Source organism: Neofelis nebulosa, chromosome 9 (assembly GCF_028018385.1).
Source record: "Neofelis nebulosa isolate mNeoNeb1 chromosome 9, mNeoNeb1.pri, whole genome shotgun sequence".
In the NCBI taxonomy this organism is placed as follows: domain Eukaryota; kingdom Metazoa; phylum Chordata; class Mammalia; order Carnivora; family Felidae; genus Neofelis; species Neofelis nebulosa.
This window is the reverse complement of record NC_080790.1, coordinates 113,968,784-113,994,441: the sequence shown is the minus strand read 5'-3', so window position 1 is coordinate 113,994,441 and position 25,658 is coordinate 113,968,784. Positions and strand designations below refer to the sequence as shown.

At 40.1% G+C, this 25,658-nt stretch overlaps 1 protein-coding gene across 2 annotated transcripts in view; it reads right to left on the bottom strand.

Annotated features, from left to right (window-relative positions):
- CSNK2A1 (casein kinase 2 alpha 1) overlaps positions 1 to 25,658 on the bottom strand; it is a 56,197-nt gene that overhangs the window by 8,594 nt on the left and 21,945 nt on the right. The window contains exons 2-7 of one of the 2 annotated variants that reach the window (XM_058685177.1): positions 15,883 to 16,092; positions 13,768 to 13,879; positions 7,450 to 7,551; positions 6,886 to 6,936; positions 5,473 to 5,532; positions 3,909 to 3,992 (exon numbers count right to left, since the gene is read on the bottom strand). In XM_058685177.1, coding sequence (XP_058541160.1) covers positions 3,909 to 3,992; positions 5,473 to 5,532; positions 6,886 to 6,936; positions 7,450 to 7,551; positions 13,768 to 13,879; positions 15,883 to 15,983 — 510 coding nt within the window. In that variant the 5' untranslated portion in view covers positions 15,984 to 16,092. The remainder of the gene's footprint in view (positions 1 to 3,908; positions 3,993 to 5,472; positions 5,533 to 6,885; positions 6,937 to 7,449; positions 7,552 to 13,767; positions 13,880 to 15,882; positions 16,093 to 25,658) is intronic. The other variant, XM_058685178.1, reaches the window with a different exon arrangement.

Below are 25,658 nucleotides of genomic sequence, written 5' to 3'. Positions count from 1 at the left end.
TAAATAATAATAATAAATAAATTGGGGGAAAAAAAGAATACTCTTAAAAATACCAGCCATGTCACTACTGAAACCTTTCCAGTGACTACCTATTTACAGCATTTAGAATGAAAATCAAACTTCTTAGCTTGGCATACAGGGTTCTCCATGATCTAGTTTCCGAAAAACACCATCTATTCTGCATTTCTGCACAATTTCTCAAACTGCTCTTCTGACTAGAATGTCTTCTGCTATCCAACCTAGACGCCTACTGAACATATCCCTATTTTTTGAGGTATTTAAGTTAGCCCTTCAATGAAGTCTTTTCTAATTATCCAAGTAGAACTAACCCATGCCTTTAGTCCCCTGAACCCCAAATATATTTCTTTAATAGAACTTACAACTCTTTACTGTATATTCATTTTCTCTCTTTCTTTTTCAATATGCACTGTAAGCTCCTTAAGGGAAGAGACTGTGTAATTCATTTCTGCAATTTTTAGAATGCAACATAATGCCCAGTACACAAAAGAAAAATAAAAAATATTTGCTGAGTGAACGAAGTAAGGGAAAAGCCACACAAACAATTCTGACCAAACTGTGTCCTCAAAATGGAAAAAGCAGTAGGCAAGCCCAAGAGGCAAGCTTATTTGCTCACTGTGCAAAGCATGACCATGATCTCAAGTATAAGCAGTAGGGCCTGAGTAATGCCGATCACTCTGGGCCTGTCCGTGTAAGTTCACTGTTAACTAGGTACAGCGTTTACCTTGTATCAGCAATGAGTGGAAATGTAATAAAAAGCACAAAAGAAAGCATAACCTTTTTATGCTTTTTCTTTTTAACCCCTTAACATTAGTGCCTCAGAGCTCTCCTTGACCTTTTTTTTTTTTTTTTTTTTAAATCAACAAGTACTTCCAGATGACCATTTCTGGTCTATGGCTTCACACACAGCACCTCAGCCTTCCCCCCCTAGACTCCCCAGCCTGTGCCTCCTGCCAACTGACTCTTTTAGCCACCCGATAGACCTATCAAACAAAACCTCCTGAACACTCCCTGCAAAACCTGCTTCACCCACAGCCTCTCCCCCCTCAGTTAAAAGTAATTCTATTCATCCTGTCATTCAGGCCAAAAATTTTCACCCTGGGTTCTTGTTTCCCTTACACCTCACAGCAAATCTGACAAATGGCTGCTCTACCATTATTCTGACCGTGATCATCACATCCACTGCCACCACCACCTCTTGTTTGACTTCCTGGAACAGTCTCTTTTCCTAACTGGTCTCCCTGCTTTCACTCTTGCCCTGCGCCTCTATTCTCTACTTTTGAAAGAGCAAAAGCTTTTCATTTAAAAATGATTATGATTCAGGAAGATCTTATTTTTCAGTTTGATATACATGCATTTGTGTGTAGTTCTTGCAATTTTATCACACGTAGGTTCAGGTAACTTCCAGAAGACATTGACCTGTTTAATCACCACATATATCCCTTGTGCTATCCCTTCCCCTCACTTCCTAACCCCTGGTGCAACCTCTGTTTTCAAGCTCCAATTTTGTCATTTTGAAAATGGACCCATTAATGTAACTTTTTGTGACTGATTTTTTTCACTCAGGATGAGATTCACCAAGTTGGTGCATTACTAGTAGTTCTTTCCTTTTTTTAAAAAAGATTTTATTTTTAAATAATCTCTACAACTAACACAGGGCTTGAACTTATAACCCCGAGCCCAAGACTCACACGCTCCACCAACTAAGCCAGCCCCAGGAGCCCCTAGTTCTTTCCTTTTTAATGCTGAAGAATACTACTTAGTAATACTACCACATAATGCCACGGTTCAATTACCCATTCACCCACTGAAGGACATTTGGGTTTTTCTCCATTTTGAGCTATTACAAAAAAAGCTATGTCCATATATAGGTTTTTGGGTGGACCTAAGTTTTTTGTTTCTTTGGGATAAATGCCATATTCCCGGACTGTTTGGTAAGCATACGTTTAGCTTTTTAAGAAACCAACAAAGTAGGGGCATCTGGCTGGCTCAGTTGGTTGAGTGGCCGACTTCGGCTCAGGTCATGATCTCGCAGTTTGTGAGTTCAAGACCCACATCAGGCTTGTTGCTGTCAGTGCAGAGCCTGCTTCAGATCCTCTGTCCCCCTCTCTCTGCCCCTCCCTTGCTTGCACTCTTTCAAAAATAAATAAACGTTAAAAAAAAAAGAAACCAACAAACGAAGAAACAATAGTCTGATATTTTCCAAAATGGCTGGGCCACTCCATGTTCCTGCTGGCAGTGCATTAGAGATGGAGTTTCTCTGCATCCTTGCCAGCATGTGGTATTGTCACTATTTTTAATTGTTCTAAAAGATGTGTAATGAATTCTTAAAAATTTAAGTGACAGCATGTCAACCCTCTGCTCAAACCCTGCAAAAAAAGCTCTGCATCTTCAGAGAAAAGGCCTGACAATGATCTTTAAGGTTTTACATGATGTGGTTCTCTATCTCTTTGATCTCATTTTGTTTCGCTCCCCCCTGTTCATTCTATCTAGCTCTATCTATCCAACATGCCAGGCACATTCTTGCCTCAGGGCCTTTGCACCTGCCATTTCCTCTATCTGGGACACATTTGTTTTTGAGATTACATGGCTGGTTCCCTCCAAATGTCATTCAAGCGTCACCTTCCCAATGAAACCTTCTCTTTTACAACCTTATTTAAAACCCTAACACCCTTTACGATTCCCTATTTATGATTTCTCTTCCACATCACCACAGAGACTATCAGCAGGGGAGGGGCAGAGAGAGGATCAGAGGGAACAGAGGATCCGAAGCGGTTTCTACGCCGACAAATAGTGAGCCTGATGCAGGGCTCAAACTCATGAACGAAACCGTGAGATTATGACCTGAGCCAAAGTCAGCACCAGCTGGGCCACCCAGGTGCCCCTCTTCCAGTAATATCACTATTAACTTTCTATTCCACCAGCCTCCTGCAAATGCAAGCTCCCTACGGACAAGAATTTTTTTGTCTATTTGTCTCACACATATATCCCCAGCCTCTAGAACAATACTTCTTAAACAGTGTGAGTCTAAATGAATATTAGTTGAATGAATAAATCAACTATGTCCCCAAAGTATACAACAGATAGCTATTACTGCCTATAAAAGGTGGGCTTGGTCACCTTAAAAAACTGATTATAAAGTCATGTGGTCAGTGCAGCTCTCATTAAAAGCATTTGTAAAGTTCGGGGGCCTCATGACACTTGCTAATAAGCAGCAGCATTTTCTGAATATTTTATCTATGTCACAGCCGTGTATACTTGACTCTCATAATAGTCTAGTGGCATGCAGAGCAATTATTATTATACCCATTATAAAAGAAAAAGGAGGTAAATGAGTTTCCCAAGAGATTAATTATTTAATAAATGAAACTAGAAGCCAGCTTCCCTGCCCAAAGTTAATGTTTTGCCCACTAATCTGTTGTTGTTGTTTTTCTAATGTTTATTTCTTTCTGAGACATAGAAAGACAGAGTGCAAGCTGGGGAGGGTCAGAGAGAGAGGGAGACACAGAATCCAAAGCAGGCTCCAGGCTCTGAGCTGTCAGCACACAGTCCCACGAGAGGACCAAAACCATGAACTATGAGATTACGACCTGAGCCAAAGTCGGACGCTTAACTGACTGAGCCACCAGGCGTCCCCCTCCTTTCTTAAAAGTAATCTCTACACCCAACATGGGGTTTGAACTCACGACCCCGAGATCAAGAACTGCATGCTCCACCTACTGACTCAGCCAGGCGCCCCAAATCTATTTCCTTCTTGATAGCATTCTTAGGAATATGATAGTGGTTTCAACATTATGATTTGTTAATGAGTTCATTCGTTTACCAAACATTTATCAAGTGCCTAAACTCTATCATATTGATAAATAAGACTTGTTGGTCTATCACTTTACCTTTCTGTGCTCGTGATCAATCATGACATTATGGGGCTTCACATCTCTGTGCATAATTCCCATGCTGTGACAATAATCCAGGGCCTGGAGGAGGAACAGATAAGAAAGAAAGAGCCTGCTTAAGAGTGACTTTCTTAAAGTCTTCTACTTTTTTCACCATAGGTTTCCTTGTAGCCTCACAAAACCCCTGTGAGTCAAGAACAGGACAATCACTCCCACAGCTCTTCTTCAGAGACTTCCTCAAGATCCCACAGTCAAGAAAACTCATAGCCTCTGGACTTCAAGTTCTGTCCCTCCACTGTTGTTTCAACATCCTTTCTGTTGAAAAACACCGAAAGTATATACCAATTGCAACACTTCCAGTATCTCCCCCTTACCCAAAGGCTGGATCATTTTCAGAAACACAGGCCCCTCAAAACAAGAAAACTGGTCTGTTCTACAAACCTCTCATTCAAAGAACAATAATCTTCTAGCAGCTTAGAGGACACAACAGAGGTTGGCAAATCACAGCCCATGGACCAAATACGGCCCGCTGCCTCTTTTCGTGACTGTTTTATTGGAACACAGCCACACCAATTTGTTTATGTATCATCTCTAGCTGCTTTTGTGTGACCACAGGGATAGTGTGAGAAAGAACCTATGGCCCACAAAGCCAAAAATTTTATTGTTTGTCCTGTACCTGATTTATTACATCAAATCCGATTTGAAAACCATGTCCAATCTCAAACTAAGGTGAACTGAGTAGCATAACCTTTGGGGTTTGCTAATCCCAGCCTTTAAGCCAGCTGATGTCATTGGCTAAGTTCTTGTCCTTCCTGAAGGGCAACTTCGGTTCCTATGGTTTCCAGGGCTAGACAAGTATATCCTTTAACTTTGTGAAGTCACGCCTGTCACAATACTGCAGGAGCCAATGGAGAGATCAAATATCTCTGTTGGGATAGCCTCTTTAGGGTACTACTAAAATTCAAATGCAGGCTTTATAGCAACCCTCATTTAGTAAGAATCTTTAGCCACCTCTTCACAATTTTCTCATCTATAGAGATGATCTTAATGCTTACTAGGAGCAAGACAATTGGTGATCTCATCTTAGAAATCAAAGTCCACTCTAAATCAGCAATCTTTGAGCAGAGATTTACATAATCCTTAGGACGATGACCCTTTGAGGGCTGAGTTGGAGTTTACTGTTTTACTTGTAGAATTTTAAGTAAAATAAAGTATACCACAAGCCAGCATATCAGAAGTTATTTTTGTTAAGTTTTGACAATCTAATTGTGACTTTCATAGGAGTACGATGGAGATTACAAGTATTTTTTAAAGGGGCCCCAGCTCACTTCCAAATACCATTTCCAAAGCATTCTAAATTACGTTCCTACTAGACTCTATTCCATAATGCTTACATTAGCACAGGGTTCTGATGCTATTAACTAACTAAACACTTACATGAAGAGGCCCCTTCTTTCAACATACTTTCCAAAGTTAATTCACTGGCTTCTCCACAGTTAACTGGACCATTTAACAAAAGGAAGAGCAAACTAAAGATATTTAGTATCCCAGGTTCCCTTACCTTCAGAATCTCATACATGTAAAATCGAATATCATAGTCTGTTAACGTCTGGTACAATTGCTGTTAAAGACAAATGCAACATATAAGCCGTGAAATAATGCTGATAGGAAGGCAATTTCTCATCTTTGTTTGTAGTAATTCAAACCAAGACTTGGCTCGTTCGCTACCGTTCCAGGATGTGTCTGTTCATCAGTCTCTACTTCTCCAACAGAAACTTACTTTTTAAAAGAGATACTTTGGGTATTTAACTCTATATGCAAAAGTGAAGACTTAGTTAAACTTGTATTGCTTAAGCTATAACCCACTGTTGGGAACGTACCAATTTACACATGCAACATGCACTGATACCATACATTTGAAGTTTAGTCTGCTTTGCATTTACCTCCAGACCTTCCAATATAAGGCATTTTGGCAAATACACACCTTTCCTTAGTAGGGAACTAACCCACCTTTGATGTATATAGTTATATAGGCACTATGGGTCACCAGCTGGTATGCAAGATGGCTTCCTGCCAAATCTGTCAATTTGACAGAACTATTCCCATCCCAAGTTGAAAGTAAACTCTGAACTGTTGTGTATCCTTTCCAGGTTCCAAGAAGCTGCAGATTTTTTTTTTTAAATCTATGTATCATTCAGCTGTTAGTGATATCCTGACAGTTTTCCTTGAAGTTATCATTCTGCTTCTAAAATACTTACTCTCCTTTTTTTCATCCTCCCAGCAAAGGGTTCACAGGATTCACCCATTTACTGATACATAACATTCTTACTACAGGACTGTGAAAAGGCAAGTCAAGTACCTTTACAGCTTGTAACCCAAGAGAGTGCCCACATTCCTCTGCCGTGCTCGAATTGAGAACTGTTTGAAATAAGGAGGCTACCAGATGGGCTGGAAGTCAGAGATCTGTTGTAGAGGTCGGTGTTATGCCAGAGTTTGTACCATGCTTCTCTACCCACCCCCTTTTTGAGATCTATAGCCCAGAATTTCTGAGGGATCCCAAGGTATAAGCAGTCCTTGCTTGTACACACACAATGTATTCCTTCTCGAGTACAGTTGTTTTAACGTGAAATCCCTACAGCCAGATCCTGACTGAACACGTGCTGTGGTTTTTATTAGGTTTGACATCTGTAGAAAGTGTCAAATGAATGGTAAAGGTGGTGAGAAGTAAATGTATTGGTAACTAAAAAGAGCACAAAACAAACAAAAGAGTGAAATACCAAGATGTGGAAAGTAGACATTGCTTCTACGTGAGTTTCCCTATCTTAAAATAAGGATAAATTCTCTATCTTAAGTAAGGATGAAAAGCTCTTTCTAAGCATGTTAGAAGGAAGCTCTTCTAATAGTAACATTGCTAAAAGGCTTTCTATGTGGTCTAAAAACCCAACACCTTGAAATGGTTGGTTATATATTATACCTTGAAGTCTGTGTTGTTTACGTGTTCAAAAACCAAGGCAGGGGTTCGTGACTAGGGGAAAGAAAAAGAAAACACACATTAGCAATAGCCCTGGCAGCTTTAGTAGGCACAATGTTCGCAGATACTACGTGGTGAATTTGGTTGTCCTTGCCTCAGTAGTAGGAAACCCTCTATTGCTACGAGCCCTCCCCACTCTGATCACCACCACACTTAGGTCATTTTGGGGATGGATTTCAAACAGAAGACATGGAGCTGAAGTCTCACCAGGCTCTAGGCAGCCCGACAATGCGCCCATCGCCCATCGGCATCGGACCTGAGTTTGCAAAATGGATTAACACATTTCAGTTTCCAGTGCTATCAGTCTCTTAGCCTAGAAGAATAAGAAATAGTCTGTGGGTGGAGGTCTCTTTGAAAGAAAGACCCAAGCTAGTTAAATGGTATAACTGATTAAGCACTTTTAAAGCAGGACTTAACGGTAGAGGGGGAAAATAAAGAGGCCAGTTGTGCTCCAGGTCAAACACCACCTCAGCCCTGGTGGGCCTTGCCAGCGCCTACCATACTCACCACAGGGTCTTTTACAATGTCTGCCAGTGTGATGATATTGGGACCGCCTCGTAAATTCTCCAAAATCTTTATTTCACGCTTGATTTTCTTCTTCTTTACCGGCTGAAAGGGTAAAAGTACGTCGGTGAAATTATTTCAGAGTATTTCAACATGTAAATGTAATACATAAATGGCTACTTATGAGCTCTCTGAAGGAAAGGGTATGTGTCCATCTCCTCTCTGAATCCCCTTCTCCTAGCCCTGTGCCAGGGATTCTGCAGGGACTCAGCAAATGTTGAGTTGAAAGAAAAAAGATTTCATCCCAAAGAGCAAACCTCTGCAGAACTAGCATTTAATTCGTCATCAATCATAGCATGGTAACTTTTTATTTTTTTTTAATGTTTTTATTTTATTTTGAGAGAGAGACAGAGTGTGAGCGGGGAAGGGGCAGAGAGAGAGGGAGACACAGAATCTGAAACAGGTTTCAGGCTCTGAGCTGTCAGCACAGAGTCCGAAGCGGGGCTCGAACTCACAAACTGTGAAACCATGACCTGAGCCGAAGTCGGTCGCTCAACCAACTGAACCACCCAGGCGCCCCCCGCATGTTAACTTTTTAAAACTATACAAACTAGGACTGCAAGTTATTAGTAATACTAAGACATAGCTTGTAAAAGTCTCTGACAATTAGGATGAAACATGGGCTCTTTCCAGTCCTTCCTTTAAGTCTATCGACTTCCCCCACCCTACAGAGGGGAAGTCAGGACCAACAGCAAGGATGACCAAATCATCTTTGTGCAGCATAACTTTGTGGTTAAATGTGGGACTTGGAATCAGACTACGTAACGTGAATCTTACATTCATTGCTGGCTGTGTGACTAGGGGCAAATTACCTAAGTTCTGTAAGCCTTTCATTATGGGTAAAAATGATCGACAAGAGCACATATCTCAGAATATGGCTGGGACACAACCCATAATATCTGCCTAGCTTTATCACCAATATTCCTGTAAATGAGCTGCTGTGTCCATTTTAAAAAGACCACTCTGCAGAGTCCCTTGAGTATATCTCCCATGTGCCTTTGTCCTCACCCATCATTTCTACATCGGTTCTCGTACAGAAATCCTTTTCATTTTTCTGGGGTGGGCTTTGGTCCAACTGCACTTCCTCCACAAAGCCTTCCTTCTAAATAGTCTAAAACAGTGATAGGGGCACCTGGGTGGCGCAGTCGGTTAAGCGTCCGACTTCAGCCAGGTCACGATCTCGCGGTCCGTGAGTTCGAGCCCCGCGTCAGGCTCTGGGCTGATGGCTCGGAGCCTGGAGCCTGTTTCCAATTCTGTGTCTCCCTCTCTCTCTGCCCCTCCCCCGTTCATGCTCTGTCTCTCTCTGTCCCAAAATAAATAAAAAATGTTGAAAAAAAAATTTTTAAAAAAAATAAAACAGTGATAGTCCAAAAGGAATACAATACAAGCCACATGTGTATTTTAAATGTTCTAGTACCCACATTAAAAGAGTAAAAAGAAACAGACCACATTAATTTTAATATATTTAACAAAATATATCCAAAATCTTATCATTTCAACCTGTAAATCAATATAAAAATTCTAATAAATAATTTATATTTTTTTTGTGCTAAGCCTCTGGAATCAATTATATTTTATCCTCACAGCATATCTCCACCATTTGTACTAGCCACATTTCAAATGCTCAAAAGCCACACGTGGCCCGTATCTGCTACACTGGACCATGAGGTTTTTCGCAGGGCATCAGTCACCTCAGACTATTGACATTCTGCATAGAATTCTTAGAAATTGTTTTAAGTATGTTTTGTCTCTTCATCAACAAGATCAGTGGTTACCAAACTTCATGATCAACAGTCACCTGGATTTTTTTTTTTTTTTTTAAGTTTGAGAGAAAGAGAGCAAGAAGAGGAGGGATGGAAAGAGAGGGAGAGAGAATCCCAAGGAGACCCCACACTGCCAGCACAGAGCCCATTACGGGGCTCGAACTCACAAATGGGGAGATCGTGACCTGAGACGAAATCAAGAGTCAGACGTTTAACTGACTGAGCCACCCAGGTGTCCCTAATAGTTACCTGTGTTCTTAAATATACAGATTCCCAGGTCCCACTTAGATCTGCTGAAATGCAAGTGGGTTAGGGGCAGAGAGAGAGGGAGACACAGAATCTGAAGCAGGTTCCAGGCTCTGAGCTGTCAGCACAGAGCCCGACGTGGGGCTCGAACTCACGAGCTGTGAGATCATGACCTGAGCCGAAGTCGGTCCCTTAACCGACTGAGCCATCCAGGCGCCCCTGCTGAATCAGAATCTTGAGAATGGAGTTAGAGAGCTATTCTTAGATATTTCCTAGGTTGATAATCCAGGTCTAGGAACTACCAAACCATACTGTAAATTAACCTTGTCTTAAGTTCTAAGCAGGAGGTACAGAAACAAGCAAGTCTTGGAAACAGACCATCCTCAAAATCCAGCTTTGTAGTTAATGCAGCTTTGGGAAAAGCACTTAAATGGATCTGAATTTTTTTTTTAATGTTTATTTACTTCTTGAGAGAGAGACAGAGTGCAAGCAGGGGAGGGGCAGAGAGAGAGAGAGAGAGAGAGAGAGAGAGAGAGACACACACACACACACACACACACACACACACACAGATCTGAAGCTGGTTCTAGGCTCCGAGCTGTCAGCACAGAGCCCCACATGGGGCTCGAACCCACGAACCTAGAGATCACGACCTAAGCCAAAGTTGGATGCTTAACCAACTGAGCCACCCAGGCACCCCAAATGTATCTGAATTTATAACTTGCCTTGTAGAACTGTTGTAATGTAAATATCACAGATAGAATAGGGCCCAATGCAAAGTAGACAATATATGGAAACTGTTACTTATAGAGACTCCCATGGTCTACATTTAATTCAATCCACAGCTTTTAGCCTTGCTTCTGTTAGAACTCAGTACACTGACTGAGAAGCAAGCTGATCAGAAGTCTCCTCTTTTTGCTTCAACTATCAGATCTTTGGGATCTGCTAGAGTATCTGGGAGATCTACTTTCCAGGGACTAACCCATCAATCTATCACCTGTTTTCCACTAAATCACTATTTTCCAACAGCCAGCTATAGCTAAGGCTTATAGCTAAAACTTACAGCTAAGGCTACTGGTTAATGAATTTTTTTTCCTACAGAATCCTTAAAATCTGTGAATTTACAAGGCTGGTTTGTGATAGACCAGGCGGGTGACTTAAACTCTAATTTAATGTGATCAACGCAACTATTTTGTCTTAATAAATAGGTAGGAGAGATCAAAAATTTTAAATAGAGTTTATGAACGAACTTCATCTATATTTACAACCATCTTTCTATATAATTACAGTGAAATATACAGTACAGTTAGGAAAAGACTGGAGTACAAAAAAAAAAAATCTTTCCAAACCCCCCTTCACTCAAAATCATCAATGACTCCCAACAACCTAGAAGAGAGAAAAATCACGTTACCTTTTTTTTTTGTTTTTTTGTTAAAGAAAGAGCGAGAGCACGCACAGGAGCAGAGGAGGAGGCAGAAGGAGAGGGAAAGGGAGAGAGAGAATCCCAAGCAGGCTCCACGGAGCCTGAGGCAGGGCTCAATCCCAAGACCGTGAGATCATGGCCTTAGCGGAAATTAAGAGTCTGAAGCCCAACCTACTGAGCTACCTTTTAAGACTTGAAGGAAATGCAGAGATTATCTTTTCCAGCTGACCACCAATTAACTTTCCTTTCCAAGTTCACCTTCCATGCATGGTCACTCAACATCTTCCACAGGAAAGATTTCTCTCACTTATTCCTTCCTCTTTTCTTATCTTGTGGATTCTTCCCTTCTGTACTCCCACCCATACCTATCCAAATCCTCCCCCCATTCAGAGCCTGAAAACAGCTCCTGGGAGCTTTCCCTAACCACCAGCTTCTTCTGAACTGTGAGACCAACTATTTGTGCCTTTTATGACACTAGATAACACCTCACTTTATTTTACCATATCCCTCTCCACATACATGTCATCCTACAATTTACACAGAATTTCAACCTCTGAAGTATATTTCTATATACAGATTTTTTTTTTTTTTTAAGTTTACTTATTTATTTTTGAGACGGGGGGAGGGGCAGAGGGACAGGGGAAGAGAGAATCCCAAGCAGACTCCGCAGTGTCAGCAGAGCTCAATGCGGGGCTCAAATGCACAAACCATGAGATCATGACCTGAGCCAAAACCAAGAGTTGGACACTTAACCTACTGAGCCACCCAAGTACCCTCTATATAATTTTTTATTTGATCCCCCTAACAACTGAGAAAGACAGAGAAAGCAAGATTATCTCATTTGCACAGATGAACAAAACATCTTAGATTAAAAGGATTACCAAGGTTAATTACTTTTAGAGTTTGGGTTAGAATCCACATGTTCTAATTTCGGGCTTAGTTCTGTTCCTACATGTGACATATAAGACAGATAAACTTTCCGGTTCCCAAAAGGTATGCCAAGGCATCCCCCACAAATTCATAGGGGTTCTGTGAGATTTTTAAGTTTTGAGGGAGATATCAATTAATATCCAAATCCGCCAGGGAAGGAGTATACTACCAACCTGAGGTTGTTCTTAGTTTCAACATTAGATTGCACTACATTCCTTTTGATGGTGTATTTTTGCAAAGCTGGGTTTTCAGCCGTTCCTGTGACAAAAAGTAAGTACTACACAAAAACCAATGTTGAAAAGGAAATGAGTCTATTAGTGTCCAAATGATTCCAACATTCGAGAAGCTGTGCAGTGATCAACAGATGTATATATCCCAAAACTCATCAATTATGGTCATATAAGCGTAAAATAAATTATATTTTCTTTCAATTTCTGTGTATAACAGTTTAGTTTTTAAAATTTTTATGAAGTTATTTATTTACTTACAGAGAGGGAGAGCGAGCGAGCCAGGGTGTGCACATGTGCTCGAGTGAGAGAGAGGGAGAGAATCCCAAGCAGGCTCTGTGCTGTCAGTGCAGAGCCTAACTTGGGGCTTGATCTCATGAACTGTGAAACCATAACCTGAGCCGAAATCAAGAGTTGGACACTTAAATGACTGAACCATCCAGGTGCCCCAGTGTATAACATTTGAAATGGCACCCAAGTTAAACATTTTTTTGTTTTTTGGACTTAACTACTTAAAAGTTACTGACTCAATATGGGTGGCTATAAATTGATGAAGTCTGGGAACCTTTGCTTCTCAGTATCAAATATGGGAAAGTTCCTATAGCAAGGAACTATATGCTAAGTTCCTGGCATATGACAGTGCACAGTACAGTCGTAAGTAACTTCCAAGTTGCATGTTGGTAGCCCCCTGGCCAAACCTGGCCTACACAGTGTGTGTATGTATGTATTTGTTTATGTATTTATTTTAGAATGGAAAAGAGCAAGTGGGGGAGGGGCAGAGAGAGAGGGAGAGAGAGAATAACGAGCAGGCTCAGTGCTGTCAGCTCGACCTCACGGACCAAGAGATCATGACCTGAGCCAATATCAAGAGTCAGATGCTTAACCGACTGAGCCACCCAGGCACTCCTGTAGTGTTTTTAAAAACTCTTGAGCCAACATTTAAAAATCAGGGGAATTCGTATATAAATACAAATTTTTACTTCCTTTTTGGAGAAGAGTATCAAGCAACACTGGACCTGCACTACTGCGAAGTAATTACCAGCCGGAGCTGGAGCACACACAGCAGTGCCCGTCGCAGGCACTTACATCACACCAGTTGCGCAGCCGGCAACTGCCTGCCATTTAAAGGCCTGCGTTTGGACTCCTTAGCCTCACACAGAAAAGGTAACAACTTACTGAAAACAAAAGGATGGAATATAACTGAAAATATAGGAAATCAGTATTAGGCAAGACCTAGGACAGAGAAGATTGAACCTTTACTCCCTTCCTCTGCCACAATCTCGCTGAGCTGTAGGACTTGAGCCAAATTGCTTCTTTTGCCTCAATTTCCTGATCTGTCAAATAAAGACAACCTCTTCTGGGCGCCTGGGTGGCTCAGTTGGTTAAGCACCTGACTTCAGGTCAGGTCATGATCTCACAGTTAGTGAGTTCGAATCCCGCTTCCGGAGAGCCCCACTTCTTTCTCTCCCTCTCTGCCTCTTGCTCACTTGAGCCCTCTTTCACAACAACAACAGATAACCTCGTCTATCAACTTCAGAGAATACAGTATAAAAGTGTTAAAGCATTACAAAAACCTTTTCAAACGCTACTTTAAAAAAAAGGTATCACTATCATTTAAAGATCTAAATCCCAAATACTCCTGAAATTATAATCTCTTTCTTCTTATACTCACCTTGAGAATTTTAACAACAACTTTTTCATTATTTGTGATGTTGATGGCTTCAAATACTTCACTGTATTTACCCCGGCCTAATTTTCGAACGAGTTGGTAGTCATCTTGATTACTGTGAACAAAAAAAGTCAAAGTCACAATGATTTTAAAAGTTCAAACTATAAGGCACTAATTAACTTTAAAAACTCTACTACCAGTAGGAGTAAAAGAAATAAAAGGCATTTCCAATAATTCCCAAATTGGTTTCTCTGTATTTTAAAAATCGGGCCATTAATTAAAAATGTGTGTTCTAAATCCTAGAATTAGAAAAGTTTAAGTCTTTCAATTATTCTTTCAAATCCCACACTGTTTACATTTCTACTGGCTTGCCACACATAGCTACCTTATATTAGGGTTTGTTATGTGTTTATATCCAACAACAGACAGCTTTCCCTTGGAGGATAATTTTTATATATCTCTGGCCTCTCGTGCCTGGCCCGGTGTTGGCACCTAGCAGGAAGTCAATTCATGTTGTAAGAATATTTCAATTCAGCCACACATTAGAAGCAGATTTTTCATGGACCTTTTTGCAGGTAAGTGGCTTTCAAACATATAGGCTTGACTTCCCACTTGCCCTCCAAGGCAAACTCTGAAGACAGTCCATGTAAAAAGTTTGCAAATCACACTACAGATCATGAATCATAGTTAGGGGCCTCTTCCTCTATTTTTACCCATATTCCATGACCACTAGCAACATCAGAGGTAAAAAATAAGGGAAAGGCCAACATTTTATCCCTGCCTCTGATTACAATTTAGATGACTTTGCTTTAAAGAGTATGTCAAAATTCTATTTACTCCTGCTGGGGTCACTGAAAATCCAACATGTAACAAATTTGCCATCCATTGTCCTCAAGCAGCCAAAAAGAAAGTGAAATGAACAGACAAGGCAGATGGTACTAAGGACAACGGACACTGTATTAAGGCAGGTCTGGGGGAGGAGGCTCTTAATTCTGGTGGAGTTCTCCTGTGGCAGACACAGAAAACAAATGCATGTGAGCCAAGAGTGCCATGCCAAACCTCGGAAGGGCTGTTTAGTGTTATTTAAGCATAACTAAGTGCAAAGCACTCAATTCAAAGACAGTGGTTCAAATTTTGTTAGCAAAACACAAGTATTCCTAGAATTTGAAGCCTGTGACAAGTGAGGAATTGTTAGGTTATCAATAACAACATTTATTGATATTGTACCACTGGTTCTTGATGGTATCTATGAAGCACACTGTAACTCCTTGTGCAGAGGCAATGCATTTACTGTTAAGAATCATGGCCCAATCAGGATTACATACCCCCTTGTGTCAATATTGGGAGACTATCTTTAACCACTTACAGGTTATATACATCACATGTGAACAGATATAAAATGTAGCATGTGGGAGCTACTGCTTTATGCATTTCCAAATTGCTTTCTTTTGCACTGGATGTCAAAATGCTTTTATCACAGTTAGTATGACCTGATCAATTAAATACCTACATGTTGGGACAAGAGATACAAACATCCAAATGAGACTGCAGAGAGAATAGGGGCAAACACAACTACGGAGGTAGACTGCAACTGTTCAAAATGGAATTGGGGCTTAAATCCACGTTACACATGGCTTGCTTCATGGTAAGAGCAAACGCTGATAAGGGTTTAATTTTGTTTCTATCAGAAAGAGGACATCTTTCTGGAGAACTGTTTCATCCTTCAGTATCATCATGGGACAACATTCTCTGACCTCAAAAATACTTTACGTAAGAGTATGGTTTTTAAAATCTCTCAAGTATTAATTCTCACCTAACTACAAAGCCCTTAGGTGAGACAGGCTGACATGTAACTCTTTGTTACCAGCCTTTTATCCAGAATATGTAAGTCCAAGGAAAGAATAAGAGACAGAAGTAATTTTTAAATGGTAAGCCCAACAAAACTGTTAATTTGCCAAAGCAATACGTTGCTTCTTCACTGCAGAAGAAAACACAAATCAGGTTTTAATCTTGAGGTTTATAAATGCAGTCAGGAAGGATTCCTAACAGAAATTACTCAACAAGTACACAAGAATCAACCCTATGAGTGAGGACAGTGAAGTAAGAGGAAATAATTACCCCCACTCCACCACATGTGACTCATAATCCCAGTACTCTCGGGGTCTGTGCGTATTAACATCTGTGTAAACTCTGGCCCTGCTTGGCACGGGTCCCGACATGTCAGACAGGTTGGCGAATGAAGGTGGACTTGATGTTTGGAGATCTGGCAGTCAATGTGTTCAGAAGCAGCTGGGGGTATGACCTTGTTTCAGACCTGTTTTCTTCAAACTGCAAACACAAAATGCATAAAGTCCAAGGAATTATTGTTAAAAAGCATGTGTGAAGGAAAAAAAACCCATGTTATAATAATGGCCTCAAATATACCTCTGACTCTGGGAATGCAAGCTGGTGCAGCCACTCTGGAAAACAGTATGGTGGTTCCTCAAAACACTAAAAATAGAACTACCCTACGACCCAGCAATTGCACTACTAGGCATTTATCCATGGGATACAGGTGTGCCGTTTCAAAGGGACACATGCACCCCCATGTTTATAGCAGCACTATCAACAATAGCCAAAGTATGGAAAGAGCCCAAATGTCCATCGATGGATGAACGGATAAAGAAGATGTGGTATATATATGTATGTACACACACACACACACACACACACACACACACACACACACACTGGAGTATTACTCGGCCATCAAAAAGAATGAAATCTTGCCATTTGCAACTACATGGATGGAACTGGAGAATAGGTATTATGCTAAGTGAAATTGGTCAGAGAAAGAAAAAATCGTATGACTTCACTCATATGAGGACTTTAAGAGACAAAACAGACGAACATAAGGGGAGGGAAACAAAAATAATATAGAAAAAGAGAGGGGGACAAAACAGAAGAGACTCATAAATCTGGAGAACAAACTGAAGGTTACGGGAGGGGCTGTGGGAGGGGGGATGGGCTAAATGGTTAAGGGGCACTAAGGAAACTACGCCTGAAATCATTGTGGCACTATATGCTAATTTGGATGTCAATTAAAAGAAAAATAAAAAATACAACAAGCTAAAATAAAAAAATATATATATACCTCTGACTCTTCTACCTATTAACCAATGACTAGATCCCAACTGTGTCAACCACAGTGTTTCCTATTACCCGGAAAGTAAAAGAAAAAGAAAAAAAGAGAAAGAAAACAAAAACAAAAAACAAGAAACATACTTAAAACCATGCTGGCCCTAATTCTATTCTGCATCATCTAAAGTTTGGATGCTCTTTATAAGACAGCCTGGAAGGGAAAAATGGCACTGAGGACAGACCTATCAACATTACTACCATTTATACATTCCACAGAAATCATTGGCAAGAGTAGCTTTCCATAGCTCAAGTAGGAGTGCTAAAAGACTAGATAGAACAGTGGCAAAGCCGGGAGTACCAACTGTTAGCCTGACTCCAATGGTTATGAAACCAGGAAGGGAATAAAGACATACATCAAAGTTCAATGTCTTTTTGTAACAATCCAAATCATTCAGGAACCTTGCATAATGATCAGTAGATCCTTAATTATAGATCCTCAATCCCTCAAATTGTGCCATTTGAAAGTCATACTTGATTTCATTAAATTTAAAAACAAATAATTTCCTCCTGATTTATTTATTAATACAGGAGGAAACTTAATAGAAACTGGTAGAAGACAGTAATATATGTTACCTGAACTTAAAGGGAAAAGTGGTAAACTTTTAGAAACACGCTTTCCACCAAATCAGTAAACTAAGTCTAGATAATAGGTAAACTGTGATGTCTTCCCCTGACCATTCGAATCTATTTATCTTTTCAGAGAATCCTACAGCATTTGTTGATCCCCTTTACTCTGCATTTAATTAAAAATGTATTGGGGCGCCTGGGTGGCTCAGTCGGTTAAGCGTCCGACTTCAGCTCAGGTCACGATCTCGCGGTCCGTGAGTTCGAGCCCCGCATCAGGCTCTGGGCTGATGGCTCAGAGCCTGGAGCCTGCTTCCGATTCTGTGTCTCCCTCTCTCTCTGCCCTCCCCCGTTCATGCTCTGTCTCTCTCTGTCTCAAAAATAAATAAACATTAAAAAAAAAAAAATTAAAAAAAATGTATTGAGTCTCCAGATTTTATAACCTGAGAACGTATCACTTATGTAGGTTTCTGGCTAAGGTTGTGTAACCTCAACTTAACTACAAGGAAACATTGGACAAACCGAAAATGAGGAAGCTTCTATTAAAAAGGAGCAGTGAGGGAATGGGGCACCTGGATGGCTCAGTTGGTAAAGGGTCAGACTCTTGATTTCAGGGTCATGCGTTCAAGCCCCATGCTGGACGTGAAGCCTACTTTACAAAGGTGGGGGGAGGGACACTTGGGTGGCTCAGTGGGTTAAGCACCTTACTTCAGCTCAGCTCAGGTCATGATCTCACAGTTCATGAGATGGGTTCTTGAGTTTGAGCCCCATGTCAGGCTCTGTACTGACAGCTCAGAACCTGGAGCCTGCTTCGGATTCTGTGTCTCCCTCTCTCTCTGCCCCACCCCTGCTTGCACTCTGTCTCTTTCTCAAAAATAAATATTTAAAAAATTAAAAAAAAAAAGGGGGGGGATACACTATATCCTCAAAAATGTCAATACTATAAAAGAAAAAAAAGAAGGCTAAAGAGACATGACTATACACAATGTCCTACCCCTAGACTGTATCCTGTACTGGAGCAGGAGAAATGGTATAAAAAAAAATACTATGAAATCAAATGATAAAAACATTTAGATGGTAGATTACGTGTGCACAAGAGTACAGTCACACAATAAAGCAAATGGGGTAAAAAAAATATTACAATAGGTAAATCTGAGTAAAGGGGATACAGATGTTCTTCGTACCACTTTTGTTTTTTGTTGAAATAACGTGATTTATAAAAACTGGTAAAATACACATAACATAAAATTTACCAATTTAACCATGTTTTCTTTAAAAAAAAAAAATACAAGAATTGCAGAAGCTATAGTTAACTCCCAGCCTCAGAGGGCCAATCATGGGTGGACATGACATTACAAAATGAGACCTCATTTTTTTCTCTGGGAAATCACCTGAGTCACGTGGAAAACATTCCCCAGTTCCCATTTACTAGTCCATGTATCTATCAGTCTTATCACCCAGTCTTCCTCTGCTTTCTTAAGGCCTTGGCATTCTCTGTGAAGAGGAGAGCAAGACTACTCACTAATGAAACTCCTGAGATTCTCAAGTACTTGTTTGACCCTTGCAGCTTTGTGCCTCATCAGCTGGGACCTAATTAATGAAACGGCAGACTTGATTCTCCAGTGGGAGGAACTGCTTGCAGTTTTGCAACACCGGGAAGACGTGCTTCACTTTACTATCATGCATACCAAATAATCTGTTTATAGTAAGACAGTCATTCATAGGAATTTCAAATGGTTGGCTTTCCTGAACTATATAGGGAGAAGAAAAGAGAGAGTCCTTAACTGTACCTCAGCAACCTCAGATAAATAAAATGGCACAAAGAGGGACAGAAGATCAGTGACAGGCTGGGGATAAAGAGGGGAAGTGAAAAGATAGGAAAGAGAACTCATTAAAGATAAACATTTTATTTAGAAATAGTATTTCACTTGCAACCTCTGTAAATATGTATGTACGTTCATATACAGCCTAACAAGAAAGAAATAAAGGGACAGCCTAATTTTCTCAATTACTGATTGGTTCTTTCATACATTCCTTCCTTTGTCCATCCCTTAAGTATATGAGCATCAACTATGAAAAAACATCCTGCTAGTCCTTGGAAATAGAATAGCAAGCAAGGAAGAACAAGGGTGAGACAAAAATGCCTTTAAGATTTTATCTGCAAACTAAGGATAATGGAAACTCATTGAGGAGTTGTTTTTTAAGTAGGTTACATTCACACCCAATGCAGGGCCTGAACTCAGGACCCTAAGATCAAGACCCAAGCTGAGATCAAGAGTCAGACATTTAACTGACCAAGCCACCCACACACCCCTCACTGTTGAGTTTTAAGCAGAAAAGTGACCCATGTGTACATTTTGAAGAGTTCACTCTGGCTGGATGTGGGACAAGCAGAGGAACAGATTTAGGGAGAAAGAAGACTGTTAACAGTGACTTATGCAGGAGCAATGACGAAAGCTTGCCCAACTGTGGTAGCAATGGAGATAAGTGCACAAATTCGAGGAACAAAATTTGTGGTGTAAAATCAATAGTTCAGGGTCGTCTAGATAATGGGGTAAAAAGTGGGAGGTGACTTTTAGATTTCTGCTGATACCATTTATGGAGACAGAAAACATTCTGGAAGAGAGCTCATTCATCAGGTTTTGGACTTAAGGTTAAAATGGAGGAGACATTAAAAAGGATACTGAACAAGCAATTAGATATTCCAAGTCTGGAGCTAAAAGAGCCTCTCAGCTTTAAATATCTAACCCTCCCAGCAATTCTATGAGGCAGCCATTTCTCTCCCTAATCTACAGATAGGAAAACAGCCTAAGTAAGTTTAGTAGCTTGGCCATAAATATCCAGGAGAGAGTTGGGATTCAAAGCGAAGGTGGCCGACCTGCAAGGTTCAAGTGTTTTCATTCCCATAGAACTGGTCACTTTGTATCTCATATACAATAGTCTTCAAACCTTAACTTCCTTGGGGCACCTGGGTGGCTCAGTCGTTTAAGCATCTGACTTTGGCTCAGGTCATGATCTCAGAGTTTGTGGGTTTGAGCCCCATGTCGGGCTCTGTGCTGACAGCTCAGAGACTGAAGCCTGCTTCAGATTCTGTGTCTCCCTTGCTCTTTGCTCCTACCTCACTTGAGCTCTCTTTCAAAAATAAACAAACATTACAAACAAACAAAAAAACCTTAACTTCCTTATTAGACACTTAGCTCTCTGAAGTCAAGATGCATGTCTGATTTATCTTTTGACTTTACAGTAGCCAGTTCAAGGCTCTGCATTTTGTAAGGTGTTCATGAAATATTATTTGTTGACCAAATCAAGGCTGTTTCTTTTCAAAAAATGAAATGTAATGAAAATGAAATTTGCCTCCAAAAGGTAGGGTAGCCCTATTCTGGCTATCTGGTACAAAGCTAGGAGAATCGGGAGAACAACTCAAGGGTTCCTGAGTTGCTGTTCCCTTTGCATGCACGTTCTCTCTCTCCCAGTATTATAGTTTCCTCTGTTCATAACAGGGCCACAGTTAAAATTAAGAGAATATTGGAGAAACTTGATGTTAGCAATTTTTACAACAGCTTGTTTAGAAGTTGGTGAAAGTACCTGAGTCCTAGATATCCTGATGATCAATCGTCCTACCTAGTGTTCGTAATACAAGCATATCCTAAGAAAATCTGACTTGAAGAAAAAGTATTAACTTTCTTAATAATTCCATTTTAAATGACCTAACTTCATCCTTACTGTCTCATATGATTGCATAAAAGGAGGTGTAATTTTAGCTGATAACAATTTCATAGGCCTAAAAAGCCTTCAGAATGACTCTGAATACATGGCTATGTTTTGTTTGTTCATGCTTAGCCTAACAGAAGCCAATTAATCAACTGAAAAATTATCTTGTTGGCAAAATTTTCTCCATTAAAGTCAGACCACACCTACAACCAAAGCCAGTTATATGGCTCTGTTTGACTTATTCTTTAATAAAATGCCAGTAAATGAAAACTCCATCTAACTATGAGGCTAAAACATGTACTGCCAAAATCATAGGTTTATCAACATAAATGGAATATAGAACTAATTAATTTCTATTAAAAACTCCTCTCGCCTTCCTCAATCTCTCCCTCTAATCTCTTCTACTCCATGTGATTTCTGTTTTTCAATCTGGCAACTAAAAAGAAAACTGGAGGCTTAGTAAATGATCCCAAACCAGAAAACTGCATGTCTGATTAATCATTGTACCAATGTATTTTTATAAATAAATTTCCCAGCAGAACTGGAAAAGATTATTCTGGAACCTTAAATTTAAAAAGTTAAGTCCACAAAAAATTAAAAATAGACCTACCCTATGACCCAGCAATAGCACTGCTAGGAATTTATCCAAGGGATACAGGAGTACTGATGCATAGGGGCACTTGTACCCCAATGTTTATAGCAGCACTCTCAACAATCGCCAAATTATGGAAAGAGCCTAAATGTCCATCAACTGATGAATGGATAAAGAAATTGTGGTTTATATACACAATGGAATACTACGTGGCAATGAGAAAGAATGAAATATGGCCTTTTGTAGCAACGTGGATGGAACTGGAGAGTGTGATGCTAAGTGAAATAAGCCATACAGAGAAAGACAGATACCATATGGTTTCACTCTTATGTGGATCCTGAGAAACGTAACAGAAACCCATGGGGGAGGGGAAGGGAAAAAAAAAAAAAAAAAAGAGGTTAGAGTGGGAGAGAGCCAAAGCATAAGAGACTGTTAAAAACTGAGAACATGGGGCGCCTGGGTGGCGCAGTCGGTTAAGCGTCCGACTTCAGCCAGGTCACGATCTCGCGGTCTGTGAGTTCGAGCCCCGCGTCAGGCTCTGGGCTGATGGCTCGGAGCCTGGAGCCTGTTTCCAATTCTGTGTGTCTCCCTCTCTCTCTGCCCCTTCCCCGTTCATGCTCTGTCTCTCTCTGTCCCAAAAATAAATAAAAAAAAAAACGTTGAAAAAAAAATTAAAAAAAAAAAAAAAAAAAAAAACTGAGAACAAACTGAGGGTTGATGGGGGGTGGGAGGGAGGGCAGGGTGGGTGATGGGTATTGAGGAGGGCACCTTTTGGGATGAGCACTGGGTGTTGTATGGAAACCAATTTGACAGTAAATTTCATATATTAAAAAATAAAAAAATAAAAAAAAAAAAAAAAAAAAAAAAAAAACTGAGAACAAACTGAGGGTTGATGGGGGGTGGGAGGGAAGGGAGGTGGGTGATGGGTATTGACGAGGGCACCTGTTGGGATGAGCACTGGGTGTTGTATGGAAACCATTTGGACAATAAATTTCATATTAAAAAAAATAAAAAATAATAAAAAAAAAAAAAAAAAAAAAAAAGTTAAGTCCATTTTCAAACTTCAATACAGTTTTACTAGTTCTTTTAACCCTAATGTTTATGAGGGTCTCCATCTTAAAAACAAAACAAAATAAACCCTCCCAACCCTAGATAAGCCATAGTGAATGAGTAATATCTCATAATCATCTAGACGGCAAAGATTTCTATGGTAAAAAATGAGGAATGTGCTTATATTGCACTGACTGCATGATTTAAGAATGCTTGTTCAGAAGAAAAGCAGTTGTATAAGGAAAACAACACCTTTTCAGCACTGCTGCAGAGAATCAACTCTTCTTCCTAGCAATCAGGCAGCATACACTGCAAAGAGATGATTTGTGGAACAAACTCAGGGAGAACACAACTAGATACTTGTGACTTGCAGAAGCAAAGACAAACAGTCATAGAAATTTGCCTTTTCCCCTTTCAAAGTGGCTATGAAATGAACACAAAAAAGCAGGAGTTAACACAATCGGAATTACTTGTTTCATATGTCCATAGTTCCCCCTTAATTTCCCATTCTCTCTTCCTTTCAAATCAAGAGCAGAATGTCCACTCAGCAAGCATTTATTAAACAATTATTATGTATCAGGAAATGTGTGCCTATTGCTGGGAAGGGATTATTTCTCTAGGCCTTGGAGAATAAAGAGAAACTATCTCCGCCCTTGACAAAGAAAACAGACCATCACACTCTCAAGCGATTAGTGCTTGAAAGAGTGAAGTCTAAGATGCTCTGCAGGAATTGAAGGGAATTTAAGTCACCCACCAACCCAGTGTCATTCATTCAACAAATATTTATGGAGTACCTCAAAGTCTGGGGAAAGCTGCCAGGGAAAAAATAACATCTAAGCTTAGTTTTGAAGGATGCACAGAAATTACTCAGATGAAAAACAGTAAAACAAGAAATTGAAAAGCACAAGACTTTAAACAAGTTAAGAATTTTAAAGACCTGTAACGTTATACCCTAAAATTACCAAAGGCTGGCATACCTTGTCATTCCCTATAAGAAGCACACCAGATCAGCATTCCTTTTTTTTTTTTTTTAATGTATTCTGGGGGTGGGGGTGGGGGCGGGAGGGCGAGTGGGGGAAGGGCAGAGAGAGAGAGAGAGAGAGAGAAAGAAAGAGAGAGAGAGAGAGAGAGAGAGAGAGAAAACGAATCTTAAGCAAGCTCCACACTCAGCGCAGAGCCCAACACAGCCCAACGCAGGGCTGGATTCCATGACCCTGGGATAGTGATCTGAGCCAAAATCAAGAGTTGGATGCTCAACTGACTGAGCCACCCAGGCACCCCTCAGCAATCCTTTTATATCTGTTGAAGAACACTAGAGAACACTCTACTCGACTATGTGTGCCTTAACAAAAAATTATTAACTCATAACCACTGCAGTTCAGATCTCATTCTCTTCCTTTCTCCACTCATACAAATAAGTTCTACTACATAGGTCACAAAGCAAAATGCCTAGAAAGGACAAATAAAGAGCTAGCGGGTGTAGATCCACGAAAGTGTAATTGGAGCTTCTCAAAGTAAGAAACCCAGATTTTTGCAGGTAATTTCCCTGTCTTCAGTAATGGTGGGCTAGGTTATTTGGGTCAATCTTTCCACTGAGAACAGCTAAAGAGAACGGATTAAACACACACGCAAAACACACTCTCTCTCTCACATACACACACACACACACACACACACACATATATACACATTCTTGTTTTATCTCTCTTAAATAAAACAGATAAACAATTATAGCCTATAGTAAAGAGAAAATGAGAACCCAGAGAAGCAAGCAAGCCCAAAGGGTCTTTGTTGATCCCTGAAAATTAGAATTTTGTTCTGACAGGAACCAGAGCACAGGGCCCTCAAAGGGTAGAAGTCTAACAGGAGACTTTCATAATAAGCTGACTTCAGAGGATTAAAACTTTAGGGTGAGAGTGAATGAGAAGTGGAAGATCCAGGAAAGAAATACAACTCTATGGAGGGAATATCAGATTAAAAAAATTGTTTTCACGTGGTTCCTGGACCTGTAATGTCCAGATACCTGATATGAACAAGCTCTCTGTGGGGGGGAAAAAAGCACCTTGCTATTATAGACCTCGAATGATTCCTACAAATAATTTTTCAAATAGAATACACAGCCTGTACTCAAAGATAACTAGGTATTGACAGAAAAGACTACAAGGGTAAGACCTGGCAGAAAAAAACCGAGAAAAGACATACAGAGACTTGTGATCTTATCAAACTCAAACCAACCACGTTGATGATCTCACGGTTTGATGATGAGTTTGAGCCCCACATCAGGCTTTGCACTGAACACACAAAGCTTGCTTCAGATTCTCTGCCTCCATCTTGCTTGTGTGTTCTCTCTCTCAAAAATAAACATTAAAAAAAGTTTTTTAAAAATTAAAAAAAACATGTTGATTATGCTTATAGAAATATGAGATAAGCTTCAGAATACTAGCAGGGAACAGGATACTCTAGAAAGTAACAGATTTCAAAAAGTGAAAAGAACAAAATAGAATGTTTAGGAAGAAATAAAAAATAACAAGTGAATTGATTTAAGAGTAAATTCAACAAAGTTGAAGACAAAACTAAGAAATTGGAAAATAGGCCAGTAATTATCCAAAATATAGCAGAAAAGTCAAAACTATGGAAAAGCAAGAAAGGAATAATACTGTGAAATGGTTTAATATACTTTTGATCAGTACCAGAAGAAATTGAGAAAATGGGAGACAGCAAGGGCAATATATATTTGAAAGAGGGGTAACAGCTGAAAATTTCCCAGAAGCAATCAGACACAAACACATTCCAGAAG